The sequence below is a fragment of the Sciurus carolinensis genome, chromosome 3, assembly GCF_902686445.1.
Source record: "Sciurus carolinensis chromosome 3, mSciCar1.2, whole genome shotgun sequence".
NCBI classification, from domain to species: Eukaryota; Metazoa; Chordata; class Mammalia; order Rodentia; family Sciuridae; genus Sciurus; species Sciurus carolinensis.
The window spans coordinates 35,471,520-35,495,691 of record NC_062215.1 but is presented as its reverse complement, the minus strand read 5'-3'; the positions used below and the strand labels follow the sequence as shown (position 1 = coordinate 35,495,691).

General features: G+C 32.6%; 1 protein-coding gene across 8 annotated transcripts in view; it reads left to right on the top strand.

The window, feature by feature from the left end:
* The window catches only part of Bcas3 (BCAS3 microtubule associated cell migration factor), a 564,794-nt gene that overhangs the window by 164,564 nt on the left and 376,058 nt on the right, over positions 1-24,172 (top strand). For all 8 annotated transcript variants that reach the window (XM_047542954.1, XM_047542958.1, XM_047542956.1 and 5 more), the window contains exon 13: positions 6,781-6,874. In XM_047542954.1, coding sequence (XP_047398910.1) covers positions 6,781-6,874 — 94 coding nt within the window. The remainder of the gene's footprint in view (positions 1-6,780; positions 6,875-24,172) is intronic.

Here is a 24,172-nt window from a genome sequence, read left to right as displayed (position 1 = left end):
TTCATTTCTGATTTTTAATACATCTACAAGGCCACCCACATAAATTAGGTAATAACAACTCTATTCAACATTTTCTATGATCCTAAGTCTGTTGAAGAGTTAGCATGTGTTAACTCTGTAGTCATTTGAAAGTCATTTTTTTTCTTCCTGTTCTTCATTAACTTTTTGTGACTTTAAAAAAATAAAATTATTTGGGTGGGGATGTGGCTTAGTGGTAGAAAGCTTACCTAACTTGTACTAAGGCCCTGGATTTGATCCATAGTAGCTTCCCCCTCTAAAAAAAAGAGCCAGCAACAACAACCACCACAACAAAACAAAATAAAAACAAACAAACAAAATACCCACCCCAAATAAAAACAAAAACAGGAGTTATCAACTGAGCGTGTTGGTCCAGGCCTCTAGTTCCAGCTTCTTGGGAGACTAAAGGAGGAGAATCACTTGAGCCCCCAAATTTAGCCCTTGGAAACACAACTAGACTTTAAAAAAACAAAACCACAAACAAACAAACAAACCTTTTGTGCGTTATCCTTTTACTGAGTAAACTTTGGGGAGGTTAAAGAAAAGTGTGTGTATTTATTTATATATACAAATTTTTGGTTACAGTGTATGTAAATGGATTATGGCTTGTGAAATTACAAAATTCTATAATAAATACCTAGATAATGCTTGAAACAAATATATTTTTTAGGAAAATCATAGAAGTGTTAGGTTTTAAGAGTTAAAAAAACTCAAATGTTCAAAATGATAATTTCATCTTTTCTATTTTTGTGAGCTATATTATGATATTCTGAAATTTTAGCTTAATTTAAAAATTATAAGAAAAAGAAATGAATTTTCTAAATTATATATTTTTTCAAATAGCAAATTTTTACAGTAAAATATATTTCCATTCTTTCATTAATTTGCATCTATTTTTCATCAATAAGACATCTTTGTCTCTGATAAATATTACAATTGGAATATAAGCCAAGGCTGTTTTTAGGTTTTACTGGATTGTATTAAAAAGACTTCAGCGGTCAATGCCAGAGGCTTACACTTTTATGCCTTTCCATTGGTATTTAACCATAGCTGTGATGTTTTTCCTTTTCCATATATATCTCAGAAGCTAAAGTGAATATTACATTGACTTTTGTTGTTTAAATCCTTTGAGTCTTTAATAAAGATATTTTTGTGTTCACTGTGGTAATGTATAAAGTCAGATTCACTGTCTTTGTATTGATTAATTTGATTTTATGGTGATGGGATCATTGTGTGGTAACTGCATTAAGGAGGAATGGATTTGATTGACTTTGTGTCCATTTTTATCTGTGTTACTTTCATGTTTTATTTAAAAGCATTTCTTGACTAAGATAAGTGGTATGATTTGTCTTTTACACATTTTTATAATTGAAGTTAGCAATGTGGCAAAATCTGTAATTGAAATAAAATACCTCAGAATGATGACATAAACCTGAACTGTTTCTTGCCAGAAAACAAGTGTCATTTATAATAATTTAATGGTTCCGGAGGTATATTTTGTTCTTATGGTTTTGTGAAGGCTTATACACCTTTAAAGTGCTTTACTTTGTTTAATATAGTTCAATTAATGCGTAGGGGTTCATTGTGCTTAGATGAGTTGTGAGTTAAGATTCTGTGATATCTTTGGTATTAATGGTTTGATTAATGGTTCAATTTTTCAGGTTAGGCGGTGATCCGGTAGAGAGGATTCTTCTAGAAGTATATGGTTATTTATATTTATGAATTCCTTAAAAATAAGAATCAAAGAACCTTATATAGTAGTAAGAGGTTTTGCCGTGGAACATAATTAACATGCCTTTTGGCTGGATGGCTTCTGTCTCCATTATTACCATCAAATGTGTGCTCAATGCTAGTTATAGCTGTGTGTAGTGGTGCAGCCAGTGGCTGGGGAGGTGAGGGAGGAGGATCAGATCACAAGTTCAAAGCCAGGTCAGTAACTTAGTGAGATCCTGTCTCAAAATAAAAAATAAAATGGGTTGGGATATATAGCTAAGTGGTTAAGCTCCTCTAGTTTCAATCTCTGGTACCAAAACACAAATAACAAAAAAAGCTTATTATCTTGAAAATACACACACACACATACACAGAGTGTAGGATTGTAAAATATGATAGGAATGGGATTGTTTTTATTTTGAAATAAATATTTCACAGAAAAAATGTAGAAATGACATGAAATCTATACCCACAACTTCATTTGTTATTAGAATTGTAAATTAAAACTGATACCATTGTTAAATAAATTTAAATATTCATTCATTCATTAATGTATTTATTTTTATGTGGTGCTAAGGATTGAACCCAGTACCTCATACATTCTAGGCAAGTGCTCTGCCACTGAGCTTCTACCCCAGCCCCTGATGCCATTTTTCACTTATTAGAATCTGAGAAACTTAAAAGCTCTCAAAATATTTTATCTTTGTTAGTTTTGAAATAATCATAGACACAGCAAGTTGCAGATCTGTCCACATGATTTTCACCCCACTTCCTCCCACTTCATGTGAATGGTGGCATCTTAGAGTACAATATCTTACATCTCTATGGTATCAAAACTGGGGAATAGGCAATGGCACATTATTAACTAGGTGATGGAGCATTTATTTACCTTGCATTCATTTGTGCATAGATGTGGGTGTTTATAATTGTGTGAAATTTGTTTTTTATTTTTGTTTTTCGCTGTGCTAGGGATTTAACTAGCATCTCCTACATGCCAGGCGAGTACTGTATGCAGGTATATTTCCAGCCTAGTTCTATAAATTTTTACCTCTTGAATAGTTTCATGTAACCACCAGGATAATTAAGATATGAATCTGTTCCATCCATAGCTACCTCTTTGTACTCAAGCCCATCCTTCACCCCACCACATCCCTTTCTCCATGAAAACACCACAAATGTTTTCTCCAACTCTGTAGTTTGTGATTTTTTTAGAATGTTATATAAATAAAATGTCATATAGTATATGACATTTTATTTCTTGTCATTATCAACATTCTTTAGGGATATTTTTATCTGGCATAGAATTAACAGCTTTCCTTCTACAGAGGGTTTTACTGGAATTGTTTAGACAGTGAAAACCTAAGCATGATAATGTTTTCTGTTAGATAGAAACGTTGATAAGTAATGAGCAGGCACAGTGCACAGCCTTGGTAGGCTGAAATTGCAGTTCATCTTGTGGACAATTGAAGAACAGAGAGGAAGTTATTGATGAAATATGAATAGAATCTCAGAGGCCTTTGGGCCAGCACCATATATACTAGCATTTTGTTATAGTTTGGAAATGAGGTGTCCTCCAAAAGCTCACATGTGAGACTATGCAAGAAGGTTTGGAGGACCAATGATTGAATCATAGTCTTAACATTTATCAGTGAAATACTCACTGATGGGATTAACTGAGTGGTGACTGGAGGCAGGTGGGATGTAGCTGGAGGCAGTGGTTCATTGGGGGCTTGGCTATGGGGTATATATTTGTATCTGGCAAGTGGAGACCTGTCCCTGTACTTCCTGATCATGATGTGAGCTGCTTCCCTCTGCCACACTCTTCCACCACGATGTTCAGCCTCACCTCAAGCCCTGAGGAATGTAGTTGGCTTCTGTGGGCTAAGACCTCTGAAACTGTGAGCCCTTAAGTAAACTTTTCCTTCTCGACAGTTGTTCTGTTTTGGTTTTTTAATCACAGCAGTGAAAAAACTGACTAAAACGCATGCATATTTGGAATCTCAGAAAGAGATGAGAAAGGGGCAGAAGAAAATATGTGAAGAAATATAGACATAACATGTTTTTCTTCACTTAGTTTCGTTAATGTTTGGAGGAGTCCTTTAAGGAACTGACTAAAATTATTTCAATTGTTAGGACATAGGTGAATGATAGCTCAAACAAATGGGGAGGAAATGGAGGTATATTGGAGCAGGGAGGTATATTTTACTAGAATTCACTCAGTATCAACAGAAAGCAGATGGTAGGTTAAGATGCATGTTGTAAACCACTCAACTACCACTAAGAAGTTACTAAAAAAATCAACAGAATTAAAATATAATACCAAAGTTTTTTTTTAAAAGAAGATCAAAGGAACAATGTCAATTATAAATGAAGTCCAGTTACAAGGCAGTGAGAGTCTGACCAGACCAATATTAGAGTCAAAGACAACATTTTTAGAAAATGAAAGGTGACAAAAATGTATTATGCAAATGATAATAAATAGAATTGGAATGGAAATTTTAATATCCACCAAAAGACTCCCAGTGAAAAAATATAAAGAGGGACTTTTCATAATGATAGGTCAATATAATAAATTTAGTAAAACAATTATGAATATATTAACACCTAACATTTGAACCCCAATAAACATTAATCAAAATCTGACAGATTTGAAAGGAGAAATTATAGGTCTAAATCATAATACTTGACTCCCAATAATTGATAGAAGAACCACACATAAAAGTGGTAATGACTCAGAAGACTTGATTAACATTAACCATCTTGATCTAATACTCTACTCCAAGTCTGCAGAGTATGTGTTCTTTTCCAGAACACCTAGAACACTATATGATAGCACATATTTGCCTGGCCATAAAGCAAATGTCAGTTACTTTAAAAGGATAAAATCATGCAAAATAGGTTTTCTAAGCACAGTGGAAATCAATAACATATTTAAATTTAGGAAATTTCCATATATTTGGTAAGAAAAAAACACATTTGTAAATAACTGATGGGTCAAAATAAGAAGTGTAATGACATTAGAAAATATTTTGAATTGAATAAAAGTAGAACATATTGAAAATTATGAATTGCGGGTATAGTATCTCATGGAGCAAAATTTATAGCTTTAAATACTTATATTAGGAGAAGAAAATGGTCTAAAAACGAATCTTTTTTGCTTTCCCCTTAAGAAATTATACAAAGAAGGGCAGATTATAACCAATGTGAAAAAATGAGACAGATAATGAAAATCTGAACAGAAATCAAACAATGAACAATAAAATATTAGAGAAAATAATTGGTTTTTATTTTGTTTCATTCTTGTTTTGTTTTTTCCTATAGTAATGAGCATGGAACCCAGGGATACTCTACCACTATGCTATAGACATCCCCAGCCTTTTTTTTTTTTCCCCCTCATGGTTTGTTTTTCCCTTTTAGTTTTTAGTTTTGAGACAAGGATTTCACTGAGTTGCCCAGACTGGCCTCAGACTTCTAATCTCCTGTGTCAGCCTCCCTGGTAGCTGGTATTTTAGGCATGTGCCACAGCTATAATTGGTTCTTTGAAAAGATATCATCATTGGTACATTTGTACCTAGACTGAATTTGAGGTTCTAGCCAGAGCAATAAGACAAGTAATTTTAAAGGATAAAGATGAGAATTATGACATTTCAGATATTTTTATGTGATAACTTGTTTGAGAGTTTAATACTATATAACATCATTGAGTTGTAAAGTTAAAAATGAGTGACTTTTATCATATATATCATATGTATCAATTGTATTGTGTAAAGCTTTCACAAACAATAGTACTGTCCTAATACTTATAGATATTGCTTTTCTGTTCAAATTTGTAAATAAGTTACTGATCAGGTCGTTTACTGAATAATATTTGGTTTATGCATCTAGCAGGGTATTTGACATGTAATACTTTACCAACAAGTTTGAAAGGAAAAAAAGGAATATTGCCTTGGTAAAACTACTTTGTAGTTTGCTTAGAATTAAATTTTCTGTGTCTAAGTATTGTGATCCAATATTTTGACAAGTAATTTTCCTTGCACCTTTGATAGGCAAAAACACTTTTTAAAAAATGGTTGTTCAATGGTCACGGTGGCACAGGTCTGCAACTTGGAAGGCCAAGGCAGGAGCATCACAAGGTTGAGGCCAACTTCAGCAATATAGTGAGGTCCTGTCTCAAAATAAAAAATAAAAGAACTGGGGATGTACCTCAGTGGTAAAGAGTCCCTGGTTCAACCCTATGTAAATGTAAAAAAAAAAAAAAAAAGAGCCCCTGGTTCAATCCCCAGTCCAGAAAACTAAAAAATAAAGTGATTGTTCAGTACACTAGCAATGGGGCATTTTTGGGGAATGTAAATTACGTTTCATTGTATCCGTAAAAATTAAGGGGAAAAAATAAAATAAATTACATTGGAGATATAAACCTACCTCTTCTATTGTTTTCGTGCTATTGTGTGTTATCTTTTTTAAAATTTAAAAAATTTTTTTGTGTGTTATCTAAATAACACTATTTTCAAAGAACTTTTTGTCCATCTATAACATAGGTGATAAAGTTTACATTTTTGTACTTTAAAATAAAAAATTTATTTGGCAATTATTGTTTATTTGAATTTTACTTAAGCTCTATTTTACCCTGTTCTTGTGTTCTTTTCTAGTTTCTAATAATAATAATGGGAAAAAATTTTCCCAATAGTCTGTGAAAGGTAAAAAGTATATTTCCTGTCCTTAAGTAAAACTGTTTGATTCCATTTTGTTAAAGACTTGCACTTGGTTAATTTTGGCTTTTTGTCCCTTACTGTGTGATTGAAGAAATAATTGCCTGTGTTCTTTACACTCAGGTCAGCTGTTTTTAGAATGTATATGTCTGTCTTCTAGGGGCACGTTTCATCTTCTCATTTCTTAAGCAGAATTCTCACATTGATAAGAATAATTTTCCAAAATAGTGGAAGCATGTTATTTGGTCAGAGGTATTGAGATGTAGCTATTTGTAGTCTTTAAGCTCAATTATTGTTTAGAAAATATTAACCTCCTTTTGTCTTTCTTCCTTTTCTGAAGGTACTAGTGAGCGAGGACTCTGACAGTGATGGCATTGTGGCCCACTTTCCCGCCCACGAGAAGCCAGTGTGCTGTATGGCTTTCAATACAAGTGGTGAGTTTTTATTTTGTCATTTATTTCATGAGTTTTCCAACCAAGTATTTTGGAAATGAAAAATTCAAAATATGAAATACGGCTTTTCTCCTTGTGTCAGTGTATATTAAAAATGTTAGTTGTACTCAGTGATATTGAACAAATGAATTTATATACAACTTATAACCAGTCTAAAATAATAGTTTCATTCCCAGAAAAGTGATGATTAAATTGCAGTGGTAGGTAAATGGTGTTATTGAGCTGCATTGATTTTTTTTCCACATTTTTTTATTGGTCCATTATAGTTGTACGTAATGATTGGGATTTTTGTTACATATTCATACATGGATACAATATAACAATATAGTTTGGCCAGTTTCACACCCCAATACTTCCTCCTACCCTTCTGTTCTTCTTCCCCTTGTTCCCTTTCCTCTACTGATCTCCCTTTCATTTTTAAAACATTTGTTTTTAGTTGTAGGCACAGTACCTTTAGTTTATTTATTTTATTTTTATGTGGTGCTGAGGATCAAACCCAGGACCTCATATGTGCTAAGTGAGCACTCTGCCACTGAGCCACAATCCCAGTCCCTTTGATGTTCATGAGATCTGTTCCACATATCTTTTCCTTTTTTCCTCATATGAGAGAAGACATAGAGCCTGACCTGAGTTTGGCTTAGTTTGCTTGACATAATGGCCTCAAGTTTTATGTGTTTTCCTGCAAATGACATAATTTCCTTTTTCTTTATGAGTGAGTAAAAGTTCATTGTGTATATATACCACATTGTCTTAATCCATTTATCTGTTGATGAGCACCCAGGCTGGTTCCGTAGTTTGGTATTTTGAATTATTCTGTTATAAACATACATGTATAATACATGTATTACTTTAGTATGATGATTTTAATTTTTTTTTTTTGGTACCTTGAATTATACCCAGAGGCACTTTGCCACTGAGCTACATCCATTTATTTATTTTTCTGAGTCATGGTCTTGCTAAGTTGCTTAGGGCTTTGCCACATTGCTGAGATTGGTTTTGAACTTGTAATTCTCTTGCCTCAGCCTCCTGGATTGCTGGCCACCACACTCAGCTTAATTCTTCTTCTTCTTCTTTTTTTTTGTAGAAAGACAGAATGCCTTTATTTTATTTCTTTATTTTTAATGTGGTACTAACACTTGAACCTAGTGCCTCACACATGCTAGGCAAGCACTCTGCCATTGAGCTATACCCCAGACCCCCAACTTAATTCTTTAGGATAAACACTGAGGTGTGGTATAACTGGATCATGTGGTGGTTCCATGCCTAGTCTTTTTACCTTAATACAGATTTTCATAGTGGTTATACTAATTTATAATCTCACCAATAATGTAAAAGTATTCCTTTTTCTCCACATCCTCTCCAGCATTTATTATTGTCTAAATTCTTGACTGCCAGTCTGATTGATGAGAGATGAAATCTTAATGTGGTTTCGATTTGCATTTCCCTGATTGCTAATGATATTGAACATTTTTTCATCTATTTGCTGGCCATATGTGTTTCTTCTTTTGGGATGTATCTGTGTAATTTCATTTGCCCAGTTATTAATTGGGTTGTTTTTTCAGTATTAAACTTTTTGAGTTCTTATATATTCTAGATATTAATCCTCTGTCAGAAAAGTAGCTAGAAGAGATCTCTCATTCTGTGGATTCTCTCTTCACATTCCTAATTGTTTCCTTGCGTTGCATTGATTTTTGTATTATTATTATGACAAAAGTTTCCATATTCTAAATTAGAATGTTAATGTATGTGAATGACATTTTCTTTGTAACTTGAAAGCTCATTTACTTTTATTTTCCTATTTTATTGCACATACTCTTAGTTTTTCTGGTTTTCTTAAGGAATTTGGTAAAGACCAAATATGTGGAGTGCCCTATTTTAGCTTTTTCTCTGAACTTTTTATTACGAAAAGATTGAAAAATGTGTGTGTGTATAAGCACAAGCACATGTATTTTTCTGAAACTTGAACATGTCATATATGTTGTAATAGTTTATCCAGTTCCATTTAATCATGCATTTCTTAAAATAAGGACCTTTTCCTATATAATCAATATTATAGCTCTGAAAAATAACACTCTATATTGACCAAAATACAACCCATGATTTAAAATTTCCCCAAAATGTATACTGTAATGTATACTGTACTTCAAACCATGTTAGTCTAAGATTTGCTCCTTACCTTACATGTCTCTTTAAATTCTTTTACTGTAACATACAACTTATACATTTTTCTTCTCCCTTTCTTTGGGTGATGCTGGGGACTCAACTCAGGACCTGGTGGATGCTAGCCAAGCAGTCTTTACCACTGAGCTACATCTCTAGCCCCTTTATTTTCTTTTTGCACTGTCTGAAGCATTTGTATTAAAAATCTGGATTTATCAGAGTTTTTCATTATAATATTTTGAGAATTTCTGTATTTATACCAACTGGAAGTTAGGTCTAGAGAAGTTTAAAATTATTTAGTCTTCTTTGTTTATTTTTAAACTTCCTAAGAATTTCCATGTCCAACCAACATTTTATCCCAATAGGAGACATAACAGGTGGTGTCCTTATTTGTGATCTTGTGGAAAACTTAGTGACCATCAAATGTCTACATAAATTTGAGATAGGGTTTTTTTTTTCTTATAGAAAGTTTCAAGTATTTTGTGTACAGTTATTTTAACCTTAGTTCCAAAACTTTTATTTTATTTTATTTATTTTATTTTTTTTGTGTTGCTGGGGATTGAACCCAGGGCCTTGTGCATGCAAGACAGGTACTCTACCAATTGAGCTATATCCCCAGCCCCCCCCAAACTTTTAAATTTATACTTCTATTACATTGAAGCTTGAAAAAATGATGTTTTAATTCTATATTTCCTGCATTTATTAACTGCTAGTCTTCTGTAAAGGAAGAATTCTCTAATCAAGCAGGAATTAACATTCCTACATATATTCACCTATATATTTAGACTGATAAATTCCTAATTCTTTCTTTTTATTAACTATTAGTTTTTTTTTAGTAAGCTTGGTAAGCAGTTGGCTTCCAGTGGTGAGAAATGAGGTATTTTAAAAATACTTTGTTTCTAAATAAATGATAAAATTGCTGTTTTGTTTTTATGGCTGATAATATATTTAAAAACTTATAGTCTTTTCAGATCTTATCCATTTGGTTGATGTATCTAAGGAGCCTGCCATTTTTATCTTATCTTTCAGAAATGATCATGTCACTTAAAATTGATGGGGAAGAGTCTTTATTTTTCCTTTCTTTTTAAATAAGAATGATGGTAAGAGAGTAATATAGAGCACTTTGAATAACTCAATTACTAATTTTTGATGGAGAGAGAACAATTTTTGTAGTGATTGGTGATCCATAGAATTGATTTCATTAATAAAGACAGATTTATTGAAATTCTCTGAATGTTGTGAGAATTAAGTTAAATTTGAAGAGACACTCTAAAAGTTGTGTCATTTACAGTACTCCAGTTGGGGTAACCCATATGACTTATTTTTATATCCATCCATTATGTCAAATCTTCTTTGAATTAGTGTATATTTCAGATACCACTTAGAGTGCTTTTGTCATTGGGAGCTACATTTTTCCTCTTCATGACTTTGTATTATTATGAAGAACATATTATTTAATGTAAATAATTTCATAGTCATCTCTATCATTGTCAGTGATTTTCCATTAAAAATTATTCAATTTTTTTGAAGTACATGTTGCCCTTTGGTCTTGGCCTCCCATATTTGTGTTTATGTAAGATTTAAAAAATATTTATAACTGTTTTCCGTGTTCCTACAGCACTAGGTTTATGAGTATGATGTAATTTATTTTGTGATAATCATTTGTTTAAATGCTTCTTTCCTTTATAAACCTTTCTGTCCCTCCCAGTTAGGGATCAGATGTCATTTGTCTTTGTACCTCTTGTGCCTTATATGGATCTCAGTGTATTAAGAAAGTTATTGAATATATTATTTTGAGCCCGTTCCCAACTGTGAACACTTGGTTCTCTGGTAGGCATAGTATTCCCTGCTATGAAATAAAAGTAATAAATCAGTCAATATTTAATTTCTCTCTCCCCCCTCAGTTTTCTTTTGATATTTTGATGAAAGTATCCTAGAGCTATTTTGAATTTTATTCATTTTGAAATGGTTCATAGTGTCTAGAGTTTTCTCATACTGATTATATATAATTGTTTTATACAACAATTTATGAATTTTATTAATGTCATTGGAGATAACCTCAAAAGAGGCTACTGACCCCATAGATGCCCATTATTTGAGTTAATACATGGTAATTTCAAAAGATGGCAATTTTTCCATTGAGTATTAACTGTTCCTTTGAGCTTACAGGCAACAAAATAATAAATATTTTCATACAATTTCACTTGTTATGCAACTATCAGAATATTGATTATACTTCCAAATTATTGTAGAACCTATATATATCAATATTTGTGTGCGCGCACACACACACACACATCTATGTTTCATTTTGTTTGTGGTACTGATGGTACTCAGAGCCTCCCACGTTAGGCTAGCTACATCCCCAACCCTTAAAAATTTTTAACATTTTAAGTAGTTTGTTTTTTAAATAAATATTATTTTGAGAAAGTTGTCCTTAGGCTTCATATATTGTCAAAACAGCCCATGATAGTGAAGTGGTTAAAATTACCTCATCAAAAGTGTTAAAACTTGAGTTGGGTGTGATGTTGCATGCCTGTAATCCCAGCTATTGTGGAGGAGAATTGCAAGCTTGAGGCCAACATGGGAGTTTACCAAGACTGTCTCTAAATTTTAAAAAATTGAAGAGCTAAGGATGTAGCTAAAGTGCCCCTGGGTTCAATACCCAGTACAAAATAAAATAAAATAAAATAAAGTAAAATAAAAAAAAAATATGTTGAAGCTTGATATGGTTTCACCCATTTCAGCTGAACACATTGAAAGTCAGATCTTTGCCCAAGTCTCTGTTCACATTGCCTGGCCATGGTAATTCATTTAATACAAGACAGTTCTGACATATGCAATCTGCTGATGAGATGCACATATAAATAGGACCTTAAAGAAGGAAAATCCTAAGTGCAATATGGACAGAGTAATAGTAGATAAATAAATATGAACCTGGTTTTGGGGAAAGTTCTTCAAATGGGAATTAGTGCTAGCTAAGATAATTAGCTAGGAAATCATTATTCTATGCCTTTATATAAGTAACTACTGGTTGAATGAGTGAGGAAGAGAAAATGGGGTACATTTGAAATATTTTATAAAGTACATTTTTTACTATGGACTCATGAATTTGTTGTGTAGGAGATAGGTTGTTCAATATGTGTTTCTGCAACATTTTAGTCTTATAAATTTAAACATCTGTGGTAAGTGGAGGATTTATAACTCAGAAATCATTCACGTTTGCTTTGCATAATGCTTATTAAGAGCTGGTAAATAGAGGTTTTTATTCAGTTGCTTGCAACTCATCTGAATTGTATTTAGCTTTGAGTATTTTTGCTGTTCAAAATAATGAATTAGTATTGCTTGATCAGGAGCAAGTATATGAAAATACTCAATTATCAATTATTTGGAAATCTTAAGTTGTATTCTTTTTAAGCAAGTGCTATATCTAGTTTGTTACAAAGAGCCACAGGGTTTTGTCACGACTCCTCTTAGCTCATATCATTAATTGGCATCTTATTTTTCTTATTTAATTTCTCATTCTACTTTACTTTCTTGGATTGAGATATATTTTCATATATGATATGTCTTAGCAAGGAGGCCATGTTGCCTATTGCAAATGCATGGACATCTTAGTAATTGTGATTTTTTTTGTCCATTACAGTTTTTAAAATGTTTTTGAGAGAGAAATCCATGTATTTTGTATCACTTTCTATTTAAGTTCTCCCCTATAAATTTACTAAGGTGATCAAGGAATGTGATATTATAAAATTAAGTATTTTTTTCTCACTGACTGAATTATATTTATTGTATAAGGTTCAGAACTTTTATTAATTGGTATTTTGTACAAAGGTATGCAATTTAAGTTGGCCTTAATGCAGTACTTAGAGATTTTTACTTTAATTTGGATAATTTGAAATGTAGCTTATAGATCTTCCAGTAACATAGTCTAGTACCGTATGTTTCCAAATTTATTTATACCTACGTGTTTTAACTATGCTAACGCTCTAATTCTTCTTGACATTTACATTTACATTGGTAAATGGCATTTTCATGGGGTATGTAATGTGGTAATAACAACAATAGTGCTTTTTAGAATATTCTTTACAAGTTTACGGACATTTATATAAACAAACAACAAAAAGTTGATTGTTTTTGTTTTAAATGCTAACATTTCTTAAGCTGGTTTACCACTATGTACTACTATTATACTAAAGAATATAGTACAGATACATTTAATGTGCTTTTAAAAAGAGACATATTTTTGGAAGACAGTGTTATAAAAAATGTCCTGGACAACAAAAATCAGGGACAAACTACACCTGTGGCCACCTTCTGGAAAATGTTAAAAATACTATAAAATGTACATGATGGATTAACACTGCAAAATGAAGTAAGGAGAAAATGTGAATTAGTTGGGTGGCATGCGGTTTTGTCTTGTATAGGACCTATTCAGAAAAGAAATTAAGGGATGCCATTAAATAAAGTTGTGAAACTTGTAGTTCAGCAGCTGTATTCAGTTTGTTTTTCAATTTCTCATTCCCATTCTTGTTTATTAGCTGTGACTCTGAGCTCAGAATTAAAACAAACATTTTAATGGTAGTATTTATGATTCTTTTAAAAGTGCCAGATTGGCCCCCTTGCTTAGATCTTGGTAGATTCAGTATGGGTGGTGTAAATCTGTTACTTTCAGTTATTTAGGGAGAAAATGAGTAATATTTTCTTGAGAACTTTTTTTGTTAAAGTACTGAGCTTTATTTTCTGGAGAAGTTTTAGGTTTATAGCAAGATTGAGCAAAAATGCAGTTTCCATATAACTTCAATCTAACTGCTTTACCCACATGTACAGTTTTCTCATCATCAGATTCTGCACCTCTGTGGAGCATTTGTTAGGACAGTGGGTTAACCCATCTTGACACATGATTATCTTCCACTGTCCACAGTTAGAGTTCACTCATGGTGTGGTCTTGACAAATATATAAGACATATATCTACTATTATAATATTATGCATAATTGTCCATGACAGTATTTTTCATCAAATTTGGGACTTTTTAGCTATTTCTTAAAACATTCTTTCTACTTCTGTGTCGATCTTTTTCTTATGGGAGTCCACTTCCTTGTGGTTTTGTGTACCCTTCATAGTGTCCACAGGTTTCAGATGGTCTGTTCATTTTTCTTCACTTTTTTTTCTGTCCTGTGTTGGTTTAATTCTGCTATTTGAGGCCTTTTAGAGAATTGTTTGATTTAGGTTATTATGCTTTCCAACTCTAGAATTTTTTTCTTTTTTTATAACATTATGTCTTTATCAATACTCTCAGATGTGTTTTCATATTTACTTTTAATGGTTTGAACATGGTTTCTCTGAATCTTCACCAGAATTTGATATTCTTGCTATTTTTAAATTTTATGTTATTCTCTGTATAGGTCCTCTGATATTTACACACACACATATATGAATGATTTGAAAATATTTTCTTCCAGTGAGAAATTTGTCTTTTTGTCCTCTTACCTGGATTTTTCTCAGAAACAAAAATATTTTAACTGTTCGCTAAATCTAATTTATTTTTTCTTTTATGGATCATGTTTTTGTTGTCAAGACTAAAAGGTGTTCAACAATCTGGGGCCTGAAGATTTTTCTCCTATGTATTCTTCTCATAGTTTTAGAGTTCACTTTGAAATCTGTCATCCATTTTGAGTTGTCAGTCATGTCAGGTTTGGGTTGTGGTTCCTTTTCTCCTCCATGGATTTATGATTGCTGCTGAACCATTTTTGAGACCAGCTTGAGCAACTCAGCAAGACCTTGTCTCAGTATTTCAAAAAAAGGTCTAAAGATAGTGGAATGAGACAGATATCATTACCCTATGTACATGTATGATTACATGAATGGTGTGAATCTGCATGGTGTATAACCATAGAAATGAAAAGTTGTACCCATTTGTGTGCAATGAATCGAAACACAGCCTATACAGATAAATAAAAATTTTAAAAAAGAATTTAAGGGCTTTTAAAGAATTTAAGGGATTATTGATAAGATCTATAAATGTGCAAAATAATACACATCATGTAATACTTTGTGCATCCAAACATGAGTAAGTACCCTTGTCCCTTCTACTCTAAATCTTGAATGTAAATAAAAGTTAAAACAAAACAAAAAAAGGTCTGGGGGGATGTAGCTCAGTAGTAGAGCACTGCTAGATTTAATCCCCACCAAAAGGAAAGGAAGGAAGAAGGGAGGGAGGGATGAAGGGAAGGAGGGAGTACTGAATTCTTCCTACTCTAAACCATCCTGGATTCTTTTTCATGCTATTCTTCCAGAGGTGAGAGCTCCTTTCTTTCCTTTCCCTACTTCTCTCCTTCTCTTCCTCCTTCATTTTGTGCTGAACTTTCATATGGGATTTTTAAACCGTGGTTTTGTTATTTTTTCCAATATGTTTTCATCATAAAGCAACAACAGTAGCCAGCTTGAGCTGCCTTACAGCAAACCATTGACTAGTTGACCTGAATAGCAGACATTCCCCGCCCCATGGACCTCCCAACAGTTCTGAAGTCTTTAAGTCCGCAATCATAGTTCTGAACAATTCAGATTTGGAGGAGTGATTTCTTTTTTTTTTTTTTTACTTTATTTTTTATTAATTTATTTTTTATTAAAATAATTTTTATTTTTACAGACACATTTGATTCATTGTACACAAATGGGGTACAACTTTTCATTTCTATGGTTGTACACAATGTATATTTACGCCATTCATGTAATCATACAAATATATAGGGTAATATTGTCTGTTTCATTCTACTGTTTTTCCATCCCTACCCCCTCCCACCCCTTTTTTAAAAACCAAATTTATATATATTAGAAAGTTTCATTCCTATTTTTAATTCCGTTCTCCCAATTCCACACACAAAATACCACTTTCATTATCCTAAACTATATCATAAAAGGCTGGTCACTGCCTATGAATGAAATAGCTTCCTTCCCTAATGAACTTTTAAAAAAATTGGTTCTTTTAGGTTACACATGACACTGCTGAATTTATTTTGACATAATTATAAAAGCATGGAATATATGTTACTCTAATTCTGTTCCTTTTCTTTCCCTTCTGTCCCTTTACCCCCTGCTCCTTTCCCTCTATTGTTCTTTCTGCACTTAATCAATTTTTTATGCTCTGGCAGAAATATCTTCTTAAGTGTCAAGAATTATCACTTCCCATCTCAAAAAGTTTTAAGTTGTTCCCCATTATCTTACTATTTTAGAATCTTATTCCCTTTTTTTAATTGAAGCAAAATTCACAAATAATAATAACTAATTTAAAGTGTGTAATTTGGTGGCATTTTTATAGTCATAATATTATACAATAATGGTCATTAACCCTATCTAGTTCCAAAACATTTTATTTCCCCAAAATAAAATTTATAAAGCAGTCACTGGGGGAGTGATTTCTTCCTGTATTGTAGACAGCTCCCTTCTTGCTGTGTCCTTCAATGGTCTTTCCTCTGTGTGTGTTTGTGGGGTCGGGGGAGAGAGAGAAGGAGAGAGCATTTAACCATAATTACATCCTCAGATCCTTTCTGAATGTATCCATGCTGGGGGCTAGGGCTTCAACGGATGAATTTTGGCAAGGATGGGAATACAAACTTTCAGTACATAACAATACAAATGATAATCATTCAATTACTCTCAGTCTTGAAAAAAAAATCACTTGACATCCCAAATTTAAGGTAGTTTATTTAACTATTGTTCTTGTATTATACTTCATGTTTACTTCCATTTTAAGATAATAAAACATTTTGTAAGAAATGTAATGATATTTCCTTCTTCAGTAGACTCCTTATTGCTGTGAGTATATTGTCCAAACCTGTTATAGCCTGGTGCCATTTACTCTTTCAACCTGGTCTCCCACATTTTCCTCCCCATATCTAGCTTCTGTGTACATGTGTGTCTTCATATCCATCCCAAGTCCTCATGATTGGTAGGCAGATATTCTACCACTGAGCTACATCCTCAGCCCATGTAAGATATATTTTAACTCCTTAAATATTGTATTATTTGTCCTCTGACTGAAATTCTCTTTTGCGTGGCTAACTCTTACTGGTCATTTAAGTTCAGTCCTAAATATCATTTGAGAAAACTTCCTTGACCCTATGTAAAATGTTATGTCCCTCTTCCTCCCTCACTTTTCCGCTTAAGTTGGGAAGTTAATAAATCTGCTTGGCCCGTGCTCAATGCTTCATTTTCTTCATCAGTAAAATGAGGGCAAAGAATGTTATCTAAAATAACACATAACATATTATGTGACTCCATAAATATTAGTCGTTTTTTTTTTTCCTATAATTATTTCTTTCAGTACTGTGCCACTGAGCTATACCCCCAGCCCTTTTTATTATTTATTTTGAGACAGGATCTCCCTAAATTGTATAGACTGGCTTCAAACTTGCAATCCTCTTGCCTCAGCCTCCCGAGTAACTGGAATTATAGGTACATGCTACTGAGCCCAGCAGTTTGTCACTGGGTGTTTTTACTATTATTAACCTCCTTTGTCCCTGTTTCATATTTATTAACACCAATTAGAGTATTCCTTCAATGTGTTCTTCAATGTGTAGAAGTAAGCTTTTTATTTTGTCCTTAGTTATTAGGTCAAGTAATGTTCACATGCTTCATATTGCATAAATTTGCATTGAATAATTGCACTAATTAACTTCACTGAAATTGTCATGATTTTGAAAAAACTCTAGCAGGGCAGAGATCAAATTTTTTTTGTAATTATTCATTTATTGAATAAAACCAACTCATTTCTAAATTGTGGTTTCAGTAAGATTTGTCTCCCTCTCTGAATTATGGGGGTCATCCATGATGATATGTTAAATTAAGTACATATATATATATATATATATATCACAGATAATATTGGAATATATAATAGATATTAATATAAAATATCTGTGGAAACCACTTTATTTGAGAAACAAGAATAATAGTTTGGACATCATAAAAGAGAAGTATTCTTTATTAAATTAGAAATTGAAAAAAGAGGAAGAAATCTTCAATTCTTGGCAATAAGATTGACATTTCTAAAACAGACCTGGATGTATTTAATTCATTAAATTATTGATCTGCTTTCCAGAGGCATTACTTCTGCCAGCTGAGCTCCTGAGAGCTGTGAAGTACAACACATCTACATTGTAAATAATTACCCCTTCTTGGCAGGGAAATTGCTTTTCCATCCATTAATAAGAGCAAAATGAATGTTGAATCTCAAGTAAAACAGAATAAACATGTACCCCTTTGGATGCCTGACTGTGTATTTAACAGAACTGAAATTCCTCTGGTTACTTAATGCTGCATATTTAAAGGTTATGGTGGTTTGGAGTTAATTGTTAAAGAAGTTTAAATTGCAATTTTCTTTTCATAAAAGTTGTTCCCATTGTTTGCAGCAAGGCATAAAAATACCTTGTCTTGATTTTTGTTAACATCTGTAATACCTCACAGCTTTGTAGAGTAATGTGCCTTGAGATTTTTCATCTGATAGCTTCTGGTTTATTACCACTAGCCTCTAATACTGTACTGTTAATGCAAAGGCAGCTTTGAGATTTTTTTTGCCCTTTTTTCCCACAGAAGGAGATGTTTCCATTCTAGGTCTGTATTTTCTCTCTAGTTTCATCATCTTGTAAGGTGGTATCTTTTATAGTTAGAGAAAAATGTGCAGGATGACTTCCTTTTAGACATAGTAGGTACAGTGCATCGGGCTCACAATACTCTTAGGGCTCCACCATGTTTTATTTATTTTAAAAACAATAACAACAAAAGGGTAAAGTTTCATCTTAATGGAATGAAGTGATAAAATGAAAGTGATAAAATATAAATATAAATTTTTTTAGGGGAAGGAGGGCTTACAGAAGCAAAAATATGTAAGTTCCATGAAAGTACTAATGTGTTCCTGGGTCCTCAGTTTCCACCAATAAGTGAGGAACCCTGCCCCTTCCTCATCACTACTACCACCACTGTGTGCCCACTTGATTGAGCAGATGTGTTCAATTAATACTCAGTGAATTGGTGATATATGTGAATGCATATATTGGAATACTATGGAGAATTGTGGAGTAAATACAGTATATACACATTTATTTTTAAGTATGTTATCTCTGTTGTAGATAGCTATATTCTTATAAATGTGCATATAATAGGATAGCTATCTATATCTCACACATATACACACCTATAATAATATAGCTACCTAAAACAGATATAACATAAATACCTAATCAAATACAAGCCTAAATAAACCTTTTTAAAAAAGGTGAAAAAGCATAAATGTGGTCAAGCAAGTACATGCAGAAAAGCCAAGGCCTTACTGGTTGTGAAAAACACTGAAGGTTCAATACATGTCACTTCACCTGGCTGCTTCTCTGTGATGCCCTTGCCCTTCCTTAGCATGAGGCTTTTCACTATTCTCACTCAGATTGGTTATTTTCTTGTCAAACAGTAAGTATTTTGAATGTTACTCTGAAAACAGTTCAAATATTTTTCAAGGACACACACATTTCAAGGGAAATTTATTATGTACAATAGGGTGTGTGCGTAGGTGGGAAAAGGTGTGGGATGTCTAGTAGGAGCAGGGATAGAGGACCAGAATATAAATACGAAAACAGTAAGAGAAAGGGACTCCTTAATAGGATGAAATGAAAAGTATGATTAATTCTACTATGTATCTGAAGTATATAAAGGATGATACCTAGAATGCTAAGAAAGTAGAAGTTGTGTATATTAATTAGAATTCAGAATTGAGTATAATCTTTACGTTCTAGAAGTATAAAGAAATGATTAAAAATGAACTAACTTCATTCTTTTTCCTTTTGTTGCTTTTTTCTAAGATTTAGTTGGATATAAAATACGTGCCCACTCAGTGATTTTGTTTCATATATCAGCCATTATTCTTATATTCTCTTTTTGTTTTGTTTTACTTATTTGTTTTGCAGTTCTGGGGATTGAACCCAGGGTCTCACACATGCTAGACAAACTTTCTATCTTTGAGCTACATCCCCAGACTTTAAAAAATTTTATTTTGAGACAGGATTTCACCAAGTTGCTGAGGCTGGTCTTGAACTTGGATACCTCTTGGCTTGTCCTCCCTAGTAGCTGGTATTACAGGTGTGCCCCTCTCTGTACCTGGCTATTCTTTTATTCTTACATATACTCTTTCTGAAACTTACTCATATAATCATGCATTGATAATGATCATGTGAGTAATCAAACCTAATATCTAGAAACTTGTGTTAATTTGCTAATATTTCACACATTTGCTCATATACATAAAATGTGTTAACTGAGGTACAAATTGGAATAGAATACATGGTAAGTATTTTTGAAATTTTTATCTTTTGTCTAATCATTGTTGGCTACTTAGTTTCTGAACTCCTGGACTAAAACTCTGGTTTGTTTGTTATCTTTTCCTGTATATACATACCTGTGGAATGCCTGGTTCTTGGTGTTTTGAACACCCATATGTCCAAGGGGCACTTCTGAGATGCATTGACCTCTTTTTTTTGGACCCCTTGCTGTATATCTGTCTCTTTCATCCTCTCCCTCTCTGCTGTGTTTGGGTCATTGTCATTCATTCTTCCCTCCGTGAGTAGAGTGACTGTTCTAGTGTTTTAACTTTCTAACTGATCTGCTTAGCATCATGTCTTTTCCCTTTCTCCATTCACTGTATGTTCAACCATCAAGTTTATCTTGTTGGTTCATCCCTCTCCTGTATTTTCATTTTTATTTATTTTTATCAAAGTGTAGTGTATATAATTTAAATTGCAAAAATTTTAAGTGTATAACTGGTGAATTTACACACACACACACACACACCCTTCTCTGTATGCAATATCCAGGAAGTTTAAAATATCTATTTTACATGTCTCTGGAAATTTACCTTTCCAATAACATTTTATATTTCCACCACTAAAAATGTGCACAAAACAAAATGGTATGCATTGTATCCTCTTATTTCTGTTTCCTTTATCATGCTGTTCTTGGTATTTTACTTTATTGTTCATTCTTTGTATCAAATTCCTGTAAACATGTATTCAGAGTGTGCTTTAATGTGAACTTTGACCAATTGTTATCTGTGATATTAATTTTGAATTAGGTGAGTGCATATTTCTGTATATTTTCCTTGAGGTCAGTTTTGTCTAATATTGTAGTATAAATAGATCTTAAATACTAGCATTGTGATATCTATATATATATATGTATATATATCAAACATACATACATATATCTGTATATATATGTATACAAAACACAAGCACTTTTATCTTTAGACTTCTAAATTTATATTTCCTAGTTTGTGGATTTCACTTATCACATCTGTTCATTGAAATCAAGCATGTTGTTTCTAAGGTTCTTTTAAGATATCAAATTAAGAAAGTTTATCACTTGTTGTTTTCCTGAGTAAAGTTATGAGTCAAATTAATCTTCTCAAACCATACTTTCTTATCTTACCACTTCTCTTTCTTTATCTAAGTAATTTAACATTTTTGCAATTTTTACCGTTGCAGGGAACCTCTACTTTATTATGTGAGAACAAGAAAAAAATCATTAAGTTATGATAGTAAAGCCTATTTTCATAAAAATCTTTCATCACTTTTTGCCATGCTATGCTACTAATGTTTTTGGTATTATTACTATTTACTAATGGCTAAATTTATTTAAAGTGACTTGTTTAAACCAAAAGTAATCAACACAAGCTAATTCTACATTTCTATGAAATTTCAAAGGAGCTAAAAGTAGCCAAATCAATCTTGAAAAAGATGGGCAAATTTTGGCAACTTGCAGTACCTGCATTTCTGACTCAATCTACAGCTTCATTAATAAGAAATCTTTGGAGTTTAAATATAGACAGATCAATACAATGAAATAGAATAGAGAAATGGATCAGACTTAGTCATTTGATTTTTTGAGAAAAGTGTCAAGGAATTCAATAGGGCAAGGGTATTCCTAGCAAGTGGTGCTGGAACAACTGGGATATACTTTTGGGGGAAAAAATGAACCTTTACTTAACAACACACACACACACACACAAATTAAGTCAACATGGACAATCGATGTAATATAAAAATCTAAAGTATTGAACTTCAAAAAGAAATCAGAATTGTATTCTTGTGACATTGAAATGCAGAAACATTTCTTAGGACTCCAAAACCACATATCATAGAATTATTCATCAAAATTAAAAGTCTTCAGCTGGACCTGGTGGCACATGCCTGTAAAAGCCAGCTCTTTGGGAGACTGAGGCAAGAGAATCACAAGTTTGAGGCCAGCCCAGGCAACTTAGGGATATTCTGTCTCAAAATTAAAAAAAAAAAAAAAAAAGCAGAGGGTCATGGTTTAATTAAACCATTGCTGGGTTTAATCTCTAGCACTGCAAATAATAAACAAGTTTGTGATAGTTATGTAAAAGTAAATCCAATTATGAATGTGCAAAACATTTGAACAGCCATATCACAGATAATATTCAAACAGCCAGTAAGCACATGTAAAACTTATCAGCTTCTCTGATCACCAAGGAATATGGCAAATTAAAACCATGAGAAAGTATAAAATGCCCTTTGAAAGATTAAAATTTGAAAAAACAGACAATACCAAATGTGTAAATGTAAGATGATACAGCCACGTTGGAAAATAGTGTTGACAGTTTCTAGTTTCTTTATTCTTTTCGGGGAGGGGGAGTGGTTGTTGTTTGGATACAGAGGATTGAACCCAGGACCCTGTACCTGCTAGGTATAAACTTTGCCACTGAGCTACATCTCCATCCTTTAAAATTTTTTTTGAGTCAGGTTTTTGTTACATATACTGGGCTGGTCTCGAATTTGGAATCCTCTTGGCTCAACTTATGGATAGTTGGGAATACAGGTTGTGGATCGGCACACCTGGTTGGCAGGTTCTCATAAAGTTAAACATTTTAATATATAACCCAGTCATTCTACTTCTAAATAATCACCTTAGAGAAATAAAAATGTATCCATACAAAAACTAGTACTTGAATCTTCTTAACAGTTTGAGTCACAATATTAAAAATCTGGACACTGCTGAGGAATAGATATGTAAATTACAGTTTATTCTTACAATGCAACAATATTATTATAAATCAATGAATTAAGTACTGTTACTAACAGCAAATAGGTTCAGGAAATACTATTATTACATTTACATTATATTCTAAAGCAGGTAATACTAATTCATTATGACAGATAGCCAATCAGTTGGAGCCAGGTGAGTGGGGAGGAGGTGACAGACTACAAGTAGACACAAGGGAAATTTTTCTGATTTTTAAAAAAAAACCTTAATTATAGTAGTAGGTACATAGCTGTCTGTATACTTGTTAGAGTCATCAAACTGAATATTTAAAATGAATGCATTGATTGTTTATTTTGACATATGAGAAGAAATATACTGAATCACTTTCCTAGATATCTATTTTCATAAATAAATCTATTGGAAATAATGAATAATGTAATACTTCATATTAAAATCCACTGGATATGGCCAAAGATGACTTCCTTAGCCCAACAATTACATTCAAAGTGAAATAAAAGAATTTAAGTAAAAAATATTAAGACATTTCATTTCTAACTGCTAAAAATTCAGAGGATGCATAAAAGTTAATAAAGTACATGAATAAGAAAAGTGTCACTGATTTAGACTTTTGTGCATGGAACATATCAGGGCAATATTACCTACTTTATTTTAATTTATATTAGTTATGGACATATAGAACTTTAGGAAAGGACCAAATAAATCATCTCTATTTTATTTGGTAGTGTTTACTTCATTGCCTTTTACAGGATGTTATGTAGCATGTTTTATAAAGATTTATTGTGGGGTCTGGTGGTGTAGCTCAGTGGCAGAACTCTGGTGTGACCCTGACATAATATGCACAAGTCCCTGGTGTGATCCCCAGCACTGGGGGGCGAGTACATTGTAAAATTACAAAGATTTTAGTATATTCTGGGCTCCTTAAGTGGAAAAACACATTGATGAGTTTGATTATTGGCATTTTTGAGCAAAAAATTGATGCTTTGTATATGGATATTGAAGTCATTATTTTTAAACATTCTTATTCAATTGGAAAGTTTTAATAATCAGACTTTAA